The following is a 21,910-nucleotide window of genomic DNA, read 5'->3' as shown; positions in this document are numbered from 1 at the left end:
GGAGCTCTCCGTGGTGCTGATTGACAGACTGTCCGAGAAGCACTTTTTACCAACTGCTTTATCAGCAGGGACACTTACTGAAATATGGCCTGGAGAGCCATCTTTGTTATAGATGTGGCTGGGTGATAATTCAGCGTCGGCTCTCAGAAGTATCTTATCCTGATGTGATCATTTGAAGTTATAGTTTATTAAAGCCTGGTGGCTAGATTCAAATTTTCAAAGAAAATGTAATTGAAAACCAACAGGAAGGGTCCTAACGCTGGGGAATAAGTTAGCATTGTTGTGTTTCTGGTTCCTTTATCTTAAAGTCAATCAATGGGTTTTTTAAATTGGTGTTTGGTTTGATGCCTGAAATCAAGATTTTTTTCTACTTCAACATAAAATACGTCAGTTAAGACCCCATTGGTTGGCATGTTGCTAACTTAATTAGTCTACTTGTGTAGTTGATTTAGCTTTTTACTGCATTCATATTACAATAACACCAAAGCCCACTACCAAAAATTGATAAAAAAGCTTTTTTTTTCAGTAATCCAAAATCCAATTGTCTTTCAAATCAGTGAACAGACCAACAGATTATTTGATCAAGAGAGAATAAATCCGCAGCTTATTTGATACTCAGACTTTCAGTTAAAAATGTGGACATGTTTTTAACAGTTTGTGAGGACTGGGAGAGAAAGCTCCAAAACTAGTAAACCTTTGGCTGGCAGGTTGAAAAGGTTGTTATCAGCCCATCAATGGCTGCTCGCTGAAACAAAGCGGTTATGTTTAGTTGAAGGGCCGCAGTTTCCTGGTCAGCCCAAGATAGTTTGGGCTGATAATGACCTACTGGCCTACCAGTTGGTGGCGCAGGCCCCTACTCACCTATACTTATTGGCTGATAACTGCTGATAAACCCCCGATTCTTTTTATTTACCTGCATTCAAATCTGTTTATAAAGATTAGCCGTGAAGTCATATTTTATTACATGTACTGTTTCGGAGGTCAGGAATAGTCTAATCTTTACAAACAGATAATTGCAAATGCAGCCTGCTTCGATTGTTATCACACAATTGGATGGCCATTATTTTGCTGAACCACCCAGGTTGCTGGCAGGTTGAGAAGGTTGTTATCAGCCCATCAATGGCCACTGAATGAAACAAAGTGGTTATGTTTAGTTAAAGGGCTTCAGTTTCCTTACAATTATGCTACAAAACCACTTCTCTAAAGTTGGGGCAAAAAACTTCCTGGTCAACCCAAGATAGTTTGAGCTGATAATGACCTACTGGCCTACCAGTAGGTAGCACAGGCCCCTATTCGCCTGTACTTATTGGCTGATAACCGCTGATAAACCCCTATTCTTTGTACTTACCTGCATTCAAATCTGTTTATAAAGATTAGCCGTGAAGTCTTCTGAACCTAGAACACCAACAAAGTATCAATAAGATGGTAATCATAATGTAAACAATGCAAGTCTCCAAGGTTCTCTAGGACTTTAAGGTTGCACATTGTTACCTTTTGGATAAACAAATCCTACTACGAATCCAGCATGTTGAAAGCACTTCTACTTGCTGCTACTTAGCGTTAAGGATGTGACAACAGTACTTTGGGGTAAAAGGGACCTTTGCAGTTTGCACTCCAGTGTTTTGTGTTTAACAGAATCTTTGGCTGTGTTTGCTGCTGAATAATGCATTGTACTTTATCTTGTTTCAGAGAACTGGGCATTCCACACGGACATTTGGCAGATTTACCCATGGTGTGTTGTCAGTATAAGCTTTACATCAACATTTGCCTACTCTATTCTACTATAATCTTTTTTTTTTCTGTTACAACTCCTTGCTTATGATTTTTTCAGGCCTCTATTTCTGTTTCCTTTGACAGCATGTGCTTCTCTTTGATTTATTCCTCTAATAACTCTTTTATATATGAAAGCTGCTGTTGTAGAACATCTATATTGCTTTAGTGTATTTATTTGTTTTTACTGCTTGACGACTTACAACGAGAGTGGGTTTTATTATTGTACATCCACCCCCACAAAGCAATATTTTTGCAATCACGCTGTTGCCTCTCTGCATAAAATCATTGAGTGAATAATGCGTGGCCTCGATGGTTTATGGTATAATATTTGGCAATATTTGTGCAATCTATGAGCCAAACCAGAGGCTCGCCGTGCTCGACTCCAAATCATATTTACATTACAACACAAGCCCTACGCTGTGAAATATATCCCCTCGTAATTACATTGCTGATTTCCCGCACCAGGCTATTTAACTTCATTTGACACAGATGGGTGGATCTACATACCCACACCCAAGAAGACGCACACATGCTGCTAGAGATGTAATGACTTAATGGTGATTGTTCATGTTACATTGGCTTTCTTATCATTAGGCAGACCTTCTGGAATTATCTAATCAGGATCTGACTTGATGCGAGGCGCAATGAGGTGCAACCTATTTTGCGGTTGTCGTCCTCCTCCTTCACGAGCTCTCTAACCAGTAAACATATCTGTCAGCCACCCAGCAGTTTGGCTGGAGATTTTAGACTCTAATGGGTACGAAGAGGATTGGTCGTGTGGGTGAGAGAGATGCTGGTTTCCATAGTAACGGTGCTCTCCCGTCTGCCCTCTCTTGCTGCCACTATGGAAGTGAAGTTTTCCGCTCCTGCCGAAAGCAAAGCTATGGTAAACCTGCCTGTCTTGATTTCGTCTTCTGCCTGTCTTTTTCTTTTTCTTCTTCCTCTCATCCGTCTCTCATGTAATGTGATCTCAGCCTCGCTGACGTGGTTTCAGGCAGTTACTGTGACCCGACTGTATCTGTGGTTTCTGTTACCCTGCATTGTGTTTTCTCATGCTTGATATGTAAGAAACCATGCTGTTTTATTTGTTTACACCCATATTCTGCTTGTGAATGTTCCTTATAAAACAAAGACCATAATCAAATGAATGTTATCCATGTCCTTTTTGTTTGCACATTTTTTTGACATATTTTTAATGGTTGGCATTTTCTATCACTTTATTTTACTTATGCTGATTGTTTGAAAAAGGTTACCCAGTAATTGTTTCATATCGTCGACATATTGTCGAATTTTACTTTGAATAGGGGTTGTGATGTGAAAATATCTCCTTATAATCATTATACCGAACTTTATAATTCTTCAAAGGAGAAAAATTAAATAATTTATAGAGCACTAATAAAAACTAAAACATTGCATCAAAGAGAGAAAAATTAAATAAAATACTGATATAAATTATGAAATACATGAAGGGCAACATTTAGAAAAAAATAAAATAATAAACAATATGTCATTTTATAGTCAACGTATCAAATTTTTGTTTGGATAGGGATTATAACGGGAAAAGAGATCATTAAATATAAATAAACATTTTGTAAAATACTGATGAATCATTAATAATTAAAATTATCATAATGCAAAACTCAATGTAGAGCACTGATAAAAACTAAAATGCTTCAAATGAAATATAATACAAAAAAGGAGTACACAAGCTTCTCAGATACAATTCAAACATGCTTTCTGATATAAATACATTTTTCAGAGACTTCTAATACATGCTGTTCTGTCATCACTTGAATCATCTTTATTTTGTGCTATTCGAAAACGTCCTTGAATTGTAAATTTGCTTTGGTTCAGAGGTGCTGTGTTTTAAAAAGGTGTAGTAATGATTCTAGCAGGTGATATAGAATTGTTAAATCAAATGAAAAGAACAAAGTGTTCAGTCTAACAGGAGAAGCTAAGCTCACCCTGCTGTTTTGTTACCGAACAGATCCAGACCTGAGGAGAGAGCATCCATACCCACCCCTCCCCTGCCATGTATTTTTATAAGCCGCAGCTGGCTTTATGTCACGCTCGAGCTTCAACCTATTTTATTTCACTCTGCGGGGCCCTCCGTACCTCTTTTCAAGGACCCATCAAACTCTGCGCTACTAAACAAATGTGAAATGTCATTTTCACCGGGACTCTTGTTGTTCCCAGCCTCCACTTCTCCTCCACCTCAATTTATCTTTCCTGAAATTCCACCTTCTTTATCCACCTGAACTCATCTTTGTGTTTTACCTCTCTTTATGTCAGACTCTGAGACCACAGAGGATGAGACCACAGAACCTCAGATGGAAACCAAAGAGGGGCCCGGGAGGCACCAAGACAAGGCTGGACGGAGAGGACCTGCAGGTATTCTCATCTCAAATCTTATTATTTATTTTTTTTTCTCTTCTCTTTAAGGTTTTTATAGTTGCAAAAGATGACACGGTAAAAAGAAAGTGCATAGTGCAGCATGCACATATTCAGTAGCTCTTTAAAGCTCCTTTATGAGGTGATAGTCAATAAGATTTACTGCAGCGCCGACATCGCTGCCAAAAACACACTTCCACAAAATTATGATTCAATGCGGATTGATAGATTTAATGGAGGGTTGTTATCAGCTTGGCCCAACACGTGCCTGGGATAAAATCCGATATGGCAGAAAGTATGAGTCCCTCATGGTGTGATGCAACAGTGTGACACACTGCCCTAGTTTCAGCAGGGAACCTGTCTCAGGTCTGCATCTTACTGCGAGACTCCACAGGGAGCACCCAGCCCCGAAAACTGTTTCTGCTGGATGGATGAGGTTGAAGCTAATGGCACCAATTATTTTACTATATTGTGTACTTGTGCTTTGGCAGTCTAATTCAATTAGGTTGTAAATGTAGGGCATTAAGTTTAGAGTTGATCAGCTGAGACATTTGCTTCCTCCAGGGTGAGGCCTTTCTGCTTTTCTCTGTTTTATATCTTTGTTTACTCAGTATTTCTGCAGTTTGGAATGTTGCATAGAGCAGGATGTTTCGAGATGTTACCTGGGGGCACTATAAGGGAATAGTTTGTAATTTTTCTGACATTTTGAACTGTTTAGAATGGGGATTAAATGGCTGTTATTAGCAATAATAAGCACATAAGAATGGGCGAGTAGGGGCCTGCTCCACCTGCTGGCAGGTTGAGAAGGTTGTTATCAGCCCATTCAATGTCTGAAAACAAAGCAGATACATTTAGTTAAAATGCAACAGTTTTCTTACATTTTTGCTACAAAACTACTACTTGAAGGTTAGGGCAAAAAACTCCTTGGTTAGAAAAGATGAAATAAATGCATGTAAATGCCAGAAGTTGAGGACGAGGACAATGAGAGAACAGGACGCAACATTGTTACGTTGGTGAAATAAAAATGTGACACAGGGATTAAAATAAAATTGTCAACTTTTGTTTTGACATGATTTGAAAATCCTGGATTCATTTGACCCATTCTCCCATCCGTATAACTTCTTTTCAAGCTTTATACTCCGTTCCCTTGCTTCCCCTCATCGCGTTCACACTCTGTTACGTCACTTCCACCTCTGTGTTGCTCATGCCACTGCTGAACAACACACATTAATATATAATCCCATTGAATGCAATGATAACAACCTACTGGCCTACCAGCAGGTTGAGCAGGCCCTTACCCTACTTCATATTAATATGTTTCCTTTGCTTCCCTCTTTTGCTTTCACAAGCCATAAAGTCACTTCCACCTTGCAACATTCATAATTACTCCAGCCGGTAGAGGGCGCTGCTAAACACCAAACATTAATACAGCTGCTCATTCAATGGGCTGATAACAACCTACTGGCCTACCAGCAGGTGGAGCAGGCCCCTACTTGCCCATATTTATGGGCTGTTGACATCCATTTAATCATTTATTTGGATGGGATAAGCAATGTGTTACGATAATAGCATTCATGGCTGCATGTAAACAGGAGTTAAAGTGGAATTATTCATTTTTATTTGCCATATAACTGCTAAATGAGAATAATAAGCGCAAAATCGTGAATAAGTTGCGCATGTAAACATATTCATTGTTTTTAGCGCTGTGTCCTTCATGGCGCTGCTAAACAACACACATTAATATATCATCCCATTGAATGGGCTGATAACAACCTACTGGCCTACCAGCAGGTAGAGCAGGCCCCTACTCAACATCCATTTAATCCTTAACCATTTGATGCACAACATATTGACCCCCCTTCTAATGCACAACATGGGTCAAAAATTACCCACATTCATTCCCTTCATGTTATTTCATGCTGCTGTGTGTTTCTGTGCTCTATCTTTTGATATCAACTTATTTTATGATTGAGTATTCCAAGTATTCTTTAAATATCTTGTTTTTGATTAAAAACGGATCATTATTTCCATTTTGCCTCTCAAACTTTATGAAGAAAAAAAGGTTTTGTATTATTACATAGCTAACTATTTGGCTAAGTAGCTTGCTAAGCTAACTACTTAGCCAAGAAGTTAGCTAAGCAGTTAGCTTTGCAAGCTACTTAGCCAAGAAGTAAGCTAACAAGTTAGCTTAGCAAACTACTAAGCTAAAAAAATGGATATGGGTAATTTTTGACCCATGTGCATTCGAAGAGTAGTGACAGAAAAAGGGATTTTCTTAAAAAATGAATAAAGGAAAACATAAAATTAGGATGTATGAGGATCAAAAACAAACTAATTGAGGAAAACCTGGAATACTGAATGATGAAAATAATTTATTGCAAAGATATAGAACATAAAAACTCAGTCGGGTCACTTTAGGCCCATGTTGTGCATCAAAGGGTTCATTTTGATTGGATAAACAGTGTATTAAAATAACAGCATTTATGGCTGCATGTAAACAGGAATTTAAGTGGAATTATTCATTTTTATTTAGCCTATAACTGCTAAGTGAGAATATTAAGTGCAAAATCGTTTTTATTTATTTGTGCATGTAAACATATTCATTGTTTTTAGTGCTGTCCTATCACCCCATTTGGTCTAATATTACTTTTCAAAATTTGATTCATTTTCTCTTGAACTCTCAATGCAAATGTCCAAAATGTAAATGATTTTCCTGAAGTGGCAGGCATTAGCCAATTAATGAGCCGCTTCCTGTCAGCAATGCACAGGTCAAAAGAATTCCTGAACGAGTATTTACTCATTTGCTAAAGTGGAGTTGGCGTCTCAAAACCTGCATGCCCTCAGCCCCCGTTTCTTACCAGGCAACAGGAAGACTGAATATAGATCCGAAATATTGACACCCTTCTCCTCTAGCAGAGAGACATTTTATATTCTTCCCCTCGCTCGTACACGCTGTTTGCACATTCTAAGCTTTCCGTGACGCCCTCATCACGTCCCTCCAGAGACAGAAAAATAGAAAGAGAATATCAAATGAGGGAGGGATGAGGTGATACATCATTTGTTCTCTTCAAGGAACAGATTCTGGGTGCCTCAGCTGCATGCAAAACTGGAATGCCTTGTTAAACACAAACAAGATGCATTTCCTTCCTAGAAAATGTTGCGTTTCAGCAGAAGATTTCAGTTTTGTGTCACTCCAGTCTGACCTTGTGGAACTTTGCATTCTTACTTGGATTTAAACAAGAGTTGGAGACATACAGAACTACACTGTAAAAAAAAAAATCTGTTTAATTTACGGTAAAATACCGGCAGCTGTGGTTGCCAGAACATCACCGTAAAAAATACAGTGAGCGTATGTAAATGTAAATATCAGCAAAAACTGTAATTTATACTGAATAATCCCATTACTTTTAGGATAATTGTGTCATCATGGTATTTCTCCATTAACTTTACATGGAAATTTTATATTTTTACAGCAAAACTGTGTGTTTTCTACAGTTTATGGCGGTAGAATTTAAAGTTTTATACTATTATTTGATTTACAGTAATTAAAAGTATCTACTACGGTGATGTACAATGTTTAATTTTATGACCTATTTCTGATGCAATTTGACTGTGTTTTACTGTAATTTCTACAAACATTTTTTACAGTGTAGTATATTAGCTTTAAGAGGGACTGATATAGTGTTTTGTGATTGTGGCGCTGACTCAGTATCATTTGTGATTGCACTCAGTCGTTTTATATCCCCGACACCATCACTGTTTCAAGGTTTCCGTCAGTATGGGAAGATGCTGACTGCTCTTTCTTTTCGCTGCCAAAGCATTCCTGTCTCCGTTGCTCATCACTAAAATGTCAATCATTACCTGATTTGCGATGAGGGGGAGGATCTCTTTAAGTGGTGCACGCTCCGCAGCGTAGCCTCCCTTCTGTTTCATTTCCTGTTTCCAGGCAAATCAATAGACTCTTTATCCATCTGAGGCTTTTTTTTTTATGCCTAATGATGTTCCCGCACTCCGCTTTACGTCAGTTTGATTTTCTACCAGCTCAGGATTTGTTTTTGTGTTGCTGAATCGTTCAGTTAATTAATGACATTAGAATAAAATCATTATTATTCATGCTTTTTTTTATACATTTAATTAGAAAATTATATTTTCAAAAGGAGAAAAAACTGTCTTAAGAAGAAATAAGTGCTGAATACACATGTTCCATCTTTCTACAATTCATTTAAAAAGTCGACCATTTAGTTGACCTTTCAATTATAATTTTTTTCTTTCTGCTATTTAAGTTGATCAGGCTTATCTTTCTGGTCATATTGTATTAGAACAAAACCGACCAAAACTTGATCCGACTATCAAGTAATTAAAAACCAATCAGTGAGCTCCACTGTTGAACCCAGTGACACATTCTTTAATTACAGAGAACAAGGAGTTTATTTATAGTGTCAATCTCTCATTCACTGTCTATGGAAGCCCTTTAATGCCAATGTGATGAAGATACATGTCATTATACTGAGGAGCCTGCTAATTATTTTGACATAAGAAACTCGTTGTCGTGAGAAAGTTTCTCATTGTTTAGATACTCATTCATTATTTTCAGTCAGAGTTTCTCATTATTGTGACATACCAAGTCATTCATTTGACATATTTTATCACTATTTTGAGATATTGCATCACAATTTTGAGATACTAAGTCGTTATTTTTTAGATATTACATCATAATGTAAAGACACTGCCATTATTTTTTAGCTATTATATCATTATTTTTAGACATTACATCATTATTTTTGAGATATTACATCAATATTTTGAGATATTAAATAATTATTTTGGATTATAGCATCCTTATTTTGAGATATTGCATCATTATTTTGAGATACTGAGTCAGTATTTTTTAGATAATAAATCATGATTTAAAGACACTGTCATTATTTTGAGATATTACATAATTATTTTTGAGATACCAAGTCATTACTTTTTAGATATAACATCATAATTTAAAGAAAGTGCCATTAATTTGAGATATGACATCATTATTTTTGAGATACTTCATCAATATTTTGAGATATTACATAATTATTTTGAGATATTGCATCATTATTTTGAGATACTAAGTCATTATTTTTAGATATTGCATCATAATTTAAAGACACTGTCATTCTTTTGAGAAATTGTATCAATATTTTAAGATATTACATCATATTTTGAAATATTACATAATTATTTTTGATTTATTGAATCCCTATTTTGAGATATTGCATCAATATTTTGAGATACTAAGTCATAATTTTAAGATATTACATCAGAATTTAAATACACTGTCATTATTTTGAGATATTATATGATTATTTTGATATATTACATCGATATTTTGAAATATTACATAATCATTTTGATTTATTGCATCCTTATTTTGAGATATTGCATCCTTATTTTAAGATACTAAGTCATTATGTTTAGATATTACATCATAATTTAAAGACACTGTCATTCTTTTGAGATATTATATAAATATTTTAAGATATTACATAATATTTTGAAATATTACATAATTATTTTTGATTTATTAAATCCTTATTTTGAGATATTGCATCAATATTTTGAGATACTAAGTCATAATTTTAAGATATTACATCAGAATTTAAATACACTGTCATTATTTTTTAGATATTACATAATAATTTTGAGATACTAAGTCATTGTTTTCTTAGATAAAAATAATTTTTAAGAGGTTCTCACTGTTTTGATATACTGACACATTATTTTGAGGAATTATGTTATTATTTTGAGAGTTTTCTCATTGTTTTAAGAGTTTTTAATGGTTTTGAAAAGGTTTCTCATTATAATGACCTGCAGGATCTTCTTTTTCACCACAAGACTTTTAAAAAAATACTATTTTTCTTCTTTTACTGGCAGAAATGGACTTCTGTAGCTTTCTGCTGGTGCAAATATTCACTCAAATGAATCCACAGCTTAAAGTAAATCCCTAACAAAGCTCTATTTACTCCTGTCTGTGATACGTTTGCGAAAAACCACACAGCTGAAAAAACCCAGAGCTGTTCTCTGCAATTACTAAGCCTTTAACACTTTGATGCACAACATGGGTCTAAAGTGACCCGACTATGAGTTTTATGTTCTATATCTTTGCAATAAATTATTTTCATCATTCAGTATTCCAGGTTTTCCTCCATTAGTTTGTTTTTGATCACCACACATCCTTATTTTATATTTTCCTTTATCATTTTTTAAATAAAATCCCATTTTGTGTCACTGCTTTCCTCATTCTCAACATGGGTGAAAAATGACCCATATCCATTTTTTAGCTAAGTAGCCTGCTAAGCTAACAACTTAGCTAACTTCTTGACTAAGTATTTAGATAAGTAGCCTGCTAAGCTAACTACTTAGCTAACTTCTTGACTAAGTATTTAGATAAGTAGCCTGCTAGGCTAACTACTCAGCTAACTTCTTGGTTAAGTAGTTAGCTTAGCAAGCTACTTAGCCAAGTAGTTAGCTATGTAATAATACAAAAACTTTTTTTCTTCCTAAAGTAGGCCTATGAGAGGCAAAATGGAAATAATTATCTGTTTTAACAAGATATTTAAAGAATACTTGGAATATTCAATCATAAAATAATAAAATAAGTTGATATCAAATGATAGAGCACAGAAACACACAGCAGCATTAAATAACATGGGAAATGAATGCAGGTAATTTTTTACCCATGTTGTGCATTAGAAGGGGTCAATATGTTAGCTAACTTCTTGACTAAGTATTTAGATAAGTAGCCTCCTACGCTAACTACTTAGCTAACTTCTTGACTAAATATTTAGATAAGTAGCCTGCTAAGCTAACTACTTAGCTAACTTCTTGGTTAAGTCGTTAGCTTAGCAAGCTACTTAGCCAAGTAGTTCAATCATAAAATAAGTTGATATCAAAAGATAGAGCACAGAAACACACAGCAGCATTAAATAACATGGGGAATGAATAAGGGTAATTTTTTTGCCCATGTTGTGCATTAGAAGGGGGTCAATATGTTGTGCATCAAAGGGTTAAATAATAAAAAATAAAACTCGATATTTTCAAGGTAGTTTATAAAGATGAACTGAACATTTTTGGTCTTTTTCTTCTCTCTCAGGTGAGGGAGGCGGGATGATGGACTATAACCCCGATGCTCCGGACCGCAGGGCCACCCTCCCTGGTGCTTATGACCCTGTAGTGGAGAGAGAGCTCCGTGCTCTGGGCTCCCGCCCTCCAGGGCCCCACTTGGACCCCACAAACCCTGCAAGGCAAGCCCTCGGCGGGGCTCCCGTTGAGGGGGCCCCCCCTGTCCGTCACCTGGGTGTGGAACCGCTGATCCGGGCGTCTCACGCTAACCTGGCACGGCCTGTTCAGGGGTCCGAGGAAAGTGTTTCTGTAGGCAGCGACTACTACGGGAGCATGTTCAGCCTCTACAGAGGGAGGACATTTTCTATGCCGTTATAGCACATGGCATTTTATTTTTAGGATTCCTTTACAAAAGACTGGCCACAAACCCCAAATTGAAAATAAATTGACACATAAGACAAGACAATACATCCTCCATAGACCCAACTTGCAAAAATGGTACTCCATATGTAATAAGTTACAAAGCTATTCATTTTTTACTCTTCTTTACTTCCCGTTTTTATTTCACACTTTCCTTCGACTCAGTGTTTTTATTGCTGTGGTTTGATTTCTAACAATGATTTTAAAAAAGTATCATTGTTGAATTTCTTATAGCCATTAGAGAGGAGATAATGGTACAATCTACTAATATGTATTATTCAGCACTTCTGAAAACTGTGATTTTTACCCTTTGCATGTTTTCTAGAGCAGCCCGTCACTTTTGGATTAACACCATATCTTTATAGGTTTGCTGTGGCATGCATGGGTTGCTGGCTTTGATCCAAGCTAATATTAGCATGAGTGTTCTCACAAATTAACGATCATGTGATTCGCAGGTTCTTTTTTAGGCATGGTGTTTTTTGTATTTGGAGTTGAAGCAGGGGTATTTTTTCTGGCATTTTGTAAGAGTTAATGTAAATCTGCAATTTAGTTGCTGCAACAGGCCCATAAATTCTAATTATTACTGTCTTAGGGTGTCTTCCACTTCACCAGAGTTAGTTGTTTCTTTCTCTGCCTTTTTATTTTACACTGTCTGATGTGTTGCTCTTTGAAATTGAGCCACAAAGACAAAACACAAGGAACTCCCTGGTGATTATGAAACATTCAAACAAAAATGGACATTCATCTGCTTCTTTATTACCCCTTCCGACATCTACAACACCTGCAATAGAGCTCTAACTTCACACCCTTCAATCCTCACCCCTCTAGGACCCAAACTGCCGACAAATCACAGGGGCCCTCCTGCCCCCTGTCTTCCCCCCAGCCACATCTCAGTACAACCATCAGTACCCCAAACCAAGACCCGGATACAACCAAACCTTCAGATCCCCAATCCTCTAAGACCGACCAGGCATCAAGCGTTAACAGTGTTGTAATGACACCCAAACTGGCCCGTGCGGGACCTAAGATCTTCGACAAGGTCCTTGCTTTCGAGGAGCGAAGGGCTAGTGTGGATCTGCCGGGATCTCGATTCGGACGGGCAGCTTCCTGCGACTCAGACGATGCCGGACAAAAGACGGGAGGCCCCAGCAAAGAGGACGAACGACTCCTGAAGGGAGCATCCCAGAAGCGAGCGGCGTTCAAGCAACGGGCGTCTTCTCTAGAGGACAAGACGAGCTACTCGCAAAGGGTCCAGAGCTACCAGAGCAAGTTTGCGGAAGAGCTTCAGAGGATCAAGAAGCTCGTGGGGAAACCGAGCTTGAAGAAGGCGTATTCCACCGAGCAGCTGTCGCAGAAAGAGCAGCGTACCATGGGGAAATTGGAGCCCATTCCTGCCCAAGTGGTTAAAAAGTTGGAGGCGAGGGAGCGAGCCCTGGAGGGCAAAAAAGTTGGGGAGAGGGACGGGGGCGGCAGATTGCAGATGTCTCTCCTGGCCCAGGGCAGAGGACTGGGGAATCAAAGTAACAACCCTGAAAAGAGTAAGATGACACAGCCAGATTCACAGGGGAAACCAGCGGATAGCTCATCACGAGAAAGCACAGGGAAATTCTCTGTTACCATGGAGACGGCACCAGTTCACCAGTTACCAGGGCAACCATTGCCAACAGCCACAAGGACAAGCCTCACCAGGTTTGGAGATTATCTTCTACGATGAATTTGTGTTTTTTTTTAAATATCTGTGTCTTTGTTAGAGTTGTCATCAAATCTGGACACAAAATTGAAATGAATTTCCTGAAATCCAATATTTATTCCATACTTGTCAGTGTTACATAACAGATTTCTTGTCTTCTCACACAGGGAAACCCCACAAAGCTGTCCAGCAGCTGGCAAAGACGCACTTGTTGTCACGTCTCAAAAATCATCATCCCAGGCAAGGACGCAGACCAAGATGGACAACAAAGACGACCGTAGATCCCCGAGCCCCAACGGGAAGAGATCGTCACCGATACCTGCGAGGGAACCAGGGTCCCAGTACCCGCCCAAGCCCCCACGACTCACCCCGTCACCCACTCCGTCCATCAGCCCTCTAATGAAAAGGAGGAAGGCGGAAGCGGGGCGGACGTCTCCGGCCTTGAAGGTGAACATCCCCACTATCCTGGTGGAGGATGAACCCATGGAGACCGAATGTGCGACGGACAGAAGCAAGACCAGAAGGAAAGACGGGAAAGTTCGGAAGAGCAAGAAAGGCCGTTCTGTTAAACCCCGGTCTCCAGACGAAGGTAGGACATATTTTATGTTAATTGTTGGTAATGAAAAATCTCTGCCAAAACAAGCAGCAGCCACCACAGATGAAGCCAATGCATCACTGCATAACAACAACATTTCCCTTAATGGCTACAAGCTGCTGGCTTGAAAAATACTTCCTCAAAGTCGATGAGAAAACCTCAATATGAGCCCCCAAGACGAGAAAAACAAAATCAGTATGGTCTATCTGTGTGGCCTTTTCCTTATTTTAAGGCAGTAGAGAAGTATACTTTTTGGGTATGTTTGCCTTGATTGACAGGTCTGTCAGGCAGATTCACACAACAGTGGCTGCTGCTCGCATGAACAACCTGAACTGAAGCCAAAGTGCCAGATTCAAAATCTTCCTTCAAAACATCTTTTTTCGGGACCTTCTGAACCCAGAACCAACTTTCTTTTAATTGTGTAAAGCAGTACTTCAAATTTAGACAAGGTCATAATAGTTTGGGATTGTTCATTATTTTTAATTTGTTTTTAATTGTTGTGATTTTTTCTTTTCAAATTTAATTTAATGCTTGGTTTTAGTTCACTTTTTATTAGTTTTAGTTTTTTGTAATGGGGTATTTGTTGGGTGTGAGATTCAATAAGGTCACAATAAATGTTTCCTTTATTTCCTTTGTCTGATCCATCTCAGCCCCAATAAGTTTATTAAGTCAAAAAAACAGATGGATGAAATAGATTTCATATCAACCAAAAAGGTTTACGTATGAAAAAAGGACATTTTCACTATAATTTTAGTTAGTTTTAGTTAGTTTTATAACCACAAAATACGTTTTTATTTTTATATCAGTTAACTAAAATGTTTTTTCAATTCTAGTTTTCGTTAACTATAATAACCTTGGTGAGGACTTGGAACAATCAATAAAATATGTTTATCAAAAACTATGAGCCTGCTGCCCCCGCGACACGGCCCCGGATAGGCGGAGGAAAATAGATGGATGGATGGATGAATCCCATCAGCATCCAGTCATAAATGTGTAAAACAAATCTAATTCTGGTTGGTCCAGTAGTATGACAGATAAACTGTGGAGAGACAATCTAAAACTGAACAAAAAAGTTTTATCAATTCGGTTGTCCATTATGGGAAATTAATCTAATACACAGAGTTGCTGTGGGGCTCAGACAATTGATAGAAGAGCCAAAAAAAGAAAGTAGCCCATTTTTAATTTTTGGACCTGACCCATTTATAAAACCAGGTGAAATGGAGAGAGTTTACAGGATCTGATTTTATCCCAGATTTTCCACTCGATTGCCAGCAAAAGCCCCAGATCAGAGGCCAATCCAGGCTTTGGCTGCTGTGAGCCGCGATCACTATGTGTGAATCAGCTCAGCGATCTGAAGACTCATAATGTGTGTCGGTGTCATAAACCTGAGCTGTTGTTCTCAGGGGGCTCATCTGACGACTCCTACCTGTCTGCGGATGAGGAGCCAGCGGAGGCCCCCAGGTTTGAGAGGACTCTAGTGGACTCGGCGGGATCCATCGGCTCCGAAGTCACGCTGACATGCATCATCACCGGGTGTCCGTCTCCTACAGGTACAGCTGAGAACAGGCTCATTTTGTGTGTTAATACTAATGTAGTTATCTATTTTGTTTATGTTTTGTTTTGTTGTATGTATTTTCTATATTTCTGATTTTTTTCCCATCTTTTATTTTGAAAGGGTATACAATAATCACATATATGTGTGATTTTTTTTTTTTTTTGTATGTTTGTATTTCCTTTCTTTTAATTTTGGAGAAGCATTAGTGTCACATTCATCATGTCAATAAAATAAGGTTTACATAGCATTGTGCACACAACACATTTTACAACAAATATTTTCAATAACATAAGTTTTAATGATTTACAATGGAAAATAGGCAGCATTTATATATCAATATTACAAAAAAGGAAAAAAAAGAATAATGACTGAGCTGGTAGATGCAATAAAATAACATAAATCACATTATATTCTCATATTTCTTGTGTGTTAATACGAATGTATTTATCTATTTTGTTTATGTTTTGTTTTGTTGTATGTATTTTCTATATTTCTGATTTTTTTCCCATCTTTTATTTTGAAAGGGTATACAATAATCACATATATGTGTGATGTTTTTTTTTTTTTTGTATGTTTGTATTTCCTTTTTTTTAACCCTCTGGAGTCACCAAAATCATATATATTTTGTATAATATTATAGAACTGGATGTAACCCTAGATTTGCAACCTTTGTTCACATTTGCAACATTTAAAATTCATTGAGTATGATCATGTTTTGACAGTGAAAACAAGATTCAAAATCACATTTTATGTTGGACTCAAGGCCTAAAAAGGACACAAAATGACCAAAAAAGACACAAAATGACCAAAAAAGTGAGAATTGAGAAGACAAAATGACCAAAAAAACACAAAGAAGACATAAAATGAATAAAATGAAACAGAAGGACTAAAAAAGACACAAAATTACCAAAAAAAAGACACAAAATAACTAAAGAAGACACAAAAGAAGACACAAAATGACTAAAAATGACAGAGAAGGACTAAAAAAGACACAAAATGACCTAGGAAAGACACAAAACAACTAAAAAAGACAAAAAAACCACAAAATGACCAAAACTGTTTGGCTAAACACACAAGACACATAAAACAGAGTCCCACTAGAATAAAAACCAGAGTTGATGACAGGATCACACACAATCACAAGATCACATTTATGTTGGTTTTTCTTTGTTTCTTTTTGGTTCAAAATGTTGATCCAGTAAGTCAGAATAAAAAATAAATTATTATTAGGTCATATAGGTGAGGTTGTGCTGGAAAAAATATACCAGCATGGCATTTAAACATTTATTAAGTGGCGTATACAGGCAGGATGAAAAGGATTCAAAAATCGAGAAAATAGAGTTAATTTTGGAGAAGCATTAATTTCACATGATCATGTCAACAAAATAAGGTTTGCATAACATTGTGCACACAACACATTTTACAACAAATATTTTCAATAACAAGTTTTAATGATTTACAATGGAAAATAGGCAGCTTTTATATATCAATATTACAAAAAAAGGGAAAAAAAGAATAATGAGTGAGCTGTTAGATGCAATAAAATAACATAAGTCACATTATATTATCAATCATTTTATCAAATAAGCAAAAATCGAAGCTTATAATAAGACTTTGTTTATGGATTCTGAAAGATGAAAGCATCACGTTTTCAAAATGATTCATATTCATATCTTCTATAAATAAATTATTATGAAATATGGCTTTGCATGAAGAGGTCAAGTCTAAATTCAGAAAAAAAAGTTTTAATTTCTTCTTTATTAAAAAAAAGATTAAAAATTGTATCGTAAAAAAAATGTTGAAAAAGTAAAAAAATAATAATAATTCCAGGTGACAAAGAGATTTTTAATATAGCATTTGTTGCATCAACAGTGACTGTAGTTTAAAGGTAATTTAGCTAACAAACTTGGTTTATAAATTATGTTTTAAGATCATTTTGTATTTTATGATTCTCGTTCTTGCAGCAGATGAAGATTTTAATGCTGAAAATTCTTTCCCGTATCACCCAAAACCAGCGCTCTTTATCCAAGACTTATCCCTGTAAGGTGGATGTTGCTATATCTGTGTTTCTGTGGGAGGTTTTATTCTTTTTTTTGTCGTGTGTGTGAATGTGTGTGTGCCTCCTCAGTGACATGGAGGAAGAACGACGTGGAGCTGCGGAGCGACTCCTCCCGTGTGCTTCGAGTGGAGGGCGAGCGCCACAGCCTGCTGATAAAACACGCCAGGCCGGGCGACGCGGGGTCCTACCGCGTCACGGCCGTCAACCCGGCCGGGTGCACTTCCTGCGGCGCCGTGCTCTCCGTCCAATCAGGTGAGGTTGTGATGGAGATGGTGGGGAGAGAAGATGCTGCATTTACACATGGAAACAAAGAGGCACATGGAAAACGTGTTGACTCACACGCTCGCTTTAATCCACTGCCAGCCCTCCTCCGCCTGACATTCTGTCTTAATGACTACAAAGGCCTGCTGGAGCTCAGCATCCCCACCGCGATAGTTGCCATGGCAACCCATTAATTCTTAACAGCGCCAGAGCTCCCCTTCGGATTCAAAGCGCAGGACCTGCCCCGTCACACAAAGGTCCCCTGAGTCTTAAAGGCAGCCACGGCCTTCCCAATCAGAATAAACAGATATTCCTTGTTCCTGTTGGAATCCTGCAACCGCCTCCCACACTCTTAAGTAGGGGTCTCAAACTCAAATTACCTAGAGGCAGTGTCAAAATGACCGAAAAGATACAAAATGACAAAAAAAAGAGACACAAAATGACCGAAAAGATACAAAATGACAGAAAAAAGAGACACAAGATGACTGAAAAAACACTAAATTACTTTAAAAAGACACAAAATGACAAAAAAAGACACAAAATGACCAATAAAATACACAGAATTACTAAAAAAAGACACAAAATTATTATAAAAAGACACAAAATGACCCAAAAAGACACAAAATGACCCAAAAAGACACAAAATGACAGAAAAAGAAACAAAATGGTCAAAAAATACACAGAATTACCAAAAAAGACACAAAATGATTTAAAAAAGACACAAAATGACCAAAAAAGACACAAAATGACTGAAAAAAAACACTAAATTACTTTAAAAAGACACAAGATGACAAAAAACACAAAGTAACCAAAAAATACACAGAATTACCAAAAAAGACACAAAATTATTATAAAAAGACACAAAATGACACAAAAATACACAAAATTACCCAAAAAGACACAATTGATTAAAAAAAAGACACAAAATGACCAAAAAACGACACAAAATGACTGAAAAAACACTAAATTACTTTACACGAAATGACCAAAAAAATACACAGAATTACCAAAAAAGACACAAAATTATTATAAAAAGACACAAAATGACACAAAAAATACACAAAATTACCCAAAAAGACAAAATTGATTAAAAAAAAAGACACAAAATGACCAAAAAACGACACAAAATGACTGAAAAAACACTAAATTACTTTACACGAAATGACCAAAAAATACACAGAATTACCAAAAAAGACCCCAAATTATTAAAAAAAGACACAAAATTATTGAAAAAAAAGACACAATTATTTAAAAAATACACAAAATTACCCAAAAAAGTAATTAAAGGGACCTTCCACACACAACACGGTAAAGAGCCATTCATATAAAACTCACATTAAACTTTCATATCAAGGTGGGGGCCACAAAATATCATCACGAGGGCCGCAATTGGCCCGCGGGCCACTAGTTTGAGACCCCTGCTCTAAATGCAACCTGCTCTTCCAGAGTTTTGTCAACAAATGTGAGCGTGCACGTGGAGCTCACTCTGCAGCACTGTGTTGCCATATTAGGCCGGCGGAGTCGGACTAGCAGGAGTATTTTTAGCCGCCCTCTTGTTCTCTCGGGGTAATTGCAGTCTGCTTTATGTCCCCGAGTGAGATTTTACTGCTGCAATCATGGAGCCCTTCATCCTGAGATTTCATGCTGCAGGCGGGTTGGAGCTGTCAAAATGTGCTGGGGGATTATTACGGAGTGGAAGAAGTAGTCAAATCCCTGACTTGAGTGAAAGAACTTAGACTATGAAATTACTCCACTACAAGTAAAAGTCCTGCATTGAAACCCAGCAAAACTAAAAATATCATATTCTCATTTTGGCTGTTTTATATGTGGATTTAAAATCAGTAGTGCAATGTAACTAAGTACATTTACTTTACTTCAACTGTACTATTCCACTATTTTGAGGCAAATATTGCACTTTTTACTCCACTATATTAAGCTTTAGTTACTTTTCAGGTTGAGATTTATCATAAAAACATGATACATTTAAAGTGATGAGACATTTTTTTTAATTAAACCTCATGAAAGTATATTCTGTAGTTAAGATGAGCCCTACGCATCATAATAATCCCATAATAGTTGATTATTTTGCACTTAAGTAAAGATTTGAATGCAGGTATTTTACTTGTAGTGGAGTAATTTCACAATGTGACCTTAAAGTAACTAAAACTAGAAGTAGTGGAGTAAAAATAATAATAATAATAATAATGATAATAATACATTTTATTTTTAAAGCACTTTCCATTGTTAAAAGCAATCCCAAGGTGCAACAAGAGTACAACAAGATTAAAAACAGGTTAAAAAGCACAACGATACATTTAATAAAAGTACAATATTTGCCTCTAAAATGTAGTGAAGTAAAAGTTAGATAAATGGGGAAATACTCCAAAAGTACTTATTTACATTCCACCCCTGAGAATAAAATGTCAAACCTCATGTTGAAGAACACTTTTCTTGTCATTCCTGCATAAAACATCATGCATTTGACAATATCATCACCCTCCAATATTGCATTTTAAAGTTTTTGGGAGTGACAGGAAGCAGAGGAGAGAGTAGAGGATGGGACTGTGGAAGAAAGGTTAGCTGGCTCTGACTGTGCAGCAGTTGTGTAAGAGTTGGCAGGTTTGTGTAAATACTCCCGGGACTGATCCCCTGGTGCACAGACGCGCTCAGAGATGTGACTCTAGGTAGGTTATTTTGTTATTTTTCCATTTATTCATGACAATTCGTTGGCGTCGCTTCCTAAAGAGGCCAAATAACGCCTGAGGAAATGCTGCTTTATTGCCTGACTTCGTGACTTAATTTAATAGCTGCACTTTTATCTTTCCACTCTGCTGTTGTTTCCTCCTCAAAAGTGAGGACATGAGTGTTCATGGTTGGATGTAATTGTCACAGTGTTATCTGCGTGTGCCAGATGTCTGACTTTTCCAGACAAAAGGAGAAGTCTAAAGAGAGGTACGGTAGGGTGGCAGGGTTTTTATTTGTCTCTATCCAGCGGTGAATTAATTCCGAAGCTGCCAGGAGTCGAGACACAGCGTCTGCTCCGGGACTCCATGGGAATACTCGAATGATTGGGTCAGGGATTAAGGGATTAATTCATTATCTGCTCAGTTACGGTCACTTCAGAGAGGTCTGGGTGCTCCGTGGGTGTGTACGTGGCCCACTCGTGTTTTAACTCAGCGCTCCGTGTTGCCAACTGCTCGTCTTGGCAAAGATAGGCATCTCCAGAAAAGCAAGTAAAGACTGTAAACAGCAGAGCCCCGACAGATTGTTCCCATCGAAAAGGTTTAACGAGCCACCCTGCTGCCATGTTCGCCATATTTCAGAGATTTGCACTTAATCACTCAAACTGCTTCGTGAAGTAAAGGTGAATTACATGTCGGCATCCCGCTCCTTTTTCTTCCAGAGCCGACCCACGTGCGATGTGGGGGGCTAGCCGGGGTAGAGGAAGTCAGTAGCGAGGAGCATCTGGGGCCCCAAGAGGAGGCGATGGAGGTCGGGGGCTCGCCGGCTCCCAGGAAAAGAGTCAGCTTCAAGGAGCCGCCCTCCTTTGAGGTAGGACCGGAGCAGAAGCAAAGTCGAGGTTTGATTTTCAAATCCGACCTTTAGGACTGGCTGTCAGTCAACATTATGGATCAACCTGGTCTCACAGAAATCCGTGAAATAGCCACGGATTTCGCTTAACTCAAAATCCGTGGAATAGCCACGGAATCGCTCAAATTTCCGTGAAACTGACACGGATTTCGCTACAATGCAAGTTAATGACAGTCATATCCCGTGGCTATTCCATGGATATTTGTTCCTATTGGTTTGTTCCAAGTCACGTGACTTTCAAGGTCCCGGCGGTCAGAACAAAAAACATGGCGGACAGTTCTCTCATTTTTAGTGAAAAAATCAATATTTTGACTTAGTTTCTGCATAAAAATGGATTTTGATCACATTTCTAGCGAGAAATATATGTTTTATTTTCTAAATATTCACTCAGTGAATGTACATAATCACTTTGTGGTGAAGATCTCGGCAGAAAAATATGACTGTCATTAACTTGCATTGTAGCGAAATCCGTGTCAG

General features: G+C 37.5%; 1 protein-coding gene across 1 annotated transcript in view; it reads left to right on the top strand.

The window, feature by feature from the left end:
* The first annotated feature begins 1,139 nt into the window (after positions 1-1,139).
* Positions 1,140-21,910, top strand: part of LOC131962658 (striated muscle preferentially expressed protein kinase-like) — a 78,210-nt gene continuing 57,439 nt past the window's right edge. The window contains exons 1-9 of the mRNA XM_059327640.1: positions 1,140-1,587; positions 1,690-2,659; positions 4,066-4,164; positions 11,294-11,444; positions 12,511-13,371; positions 13,540-13,961; positions 15,371-15,517; positions 17,651-17,833; positions 21,246-21,394. Coding sequence (XP_059183623.1) covers positions 2,527-2,659; positions 4,066-4,164; positions 11,294-11,444; positions 12,511-13,371; positions 13,540-13,961; positions 15,371-15,517; positions 17,651-17,833; positions 21,246-21,394 — 2,145 coding nt within the window. The 5' untranslated portion in view covers positions 1,140-1,587; positions 1,690-2,526. The remainder of the gene's footprint in view (positions 1,588-1,689; positions 2,660-4,065; positions 4,165-11,293; positions 11,445-12,510; positions 13,372-13,539; positions 13,962-15,370; positions 15,518-17,650; positions 17,834-21,245; positions 21,395-21,910) is intronic.

This window comes from Centropristis striata, chromosome 24, assembly GCF_030273125.1.
Source record: "Centropristis striata isolate RG_2023a ecotype Rhode Island chromosome 24, C.striata_1.0, whole genome shotgun sequence".
Classification (NCBI taxonomy): domain Eukaryota; kingdom Metazoa; phylum Chordata; class Actinopteri; order Perciformes; family Serranidae; genus Centropristis; species Centropristis striata.
The sequence above is the reverse complement of the archived record's forward strand: the minus strand, read 5'-3'. Positions and strand labels throughout refer to the sequence as shown.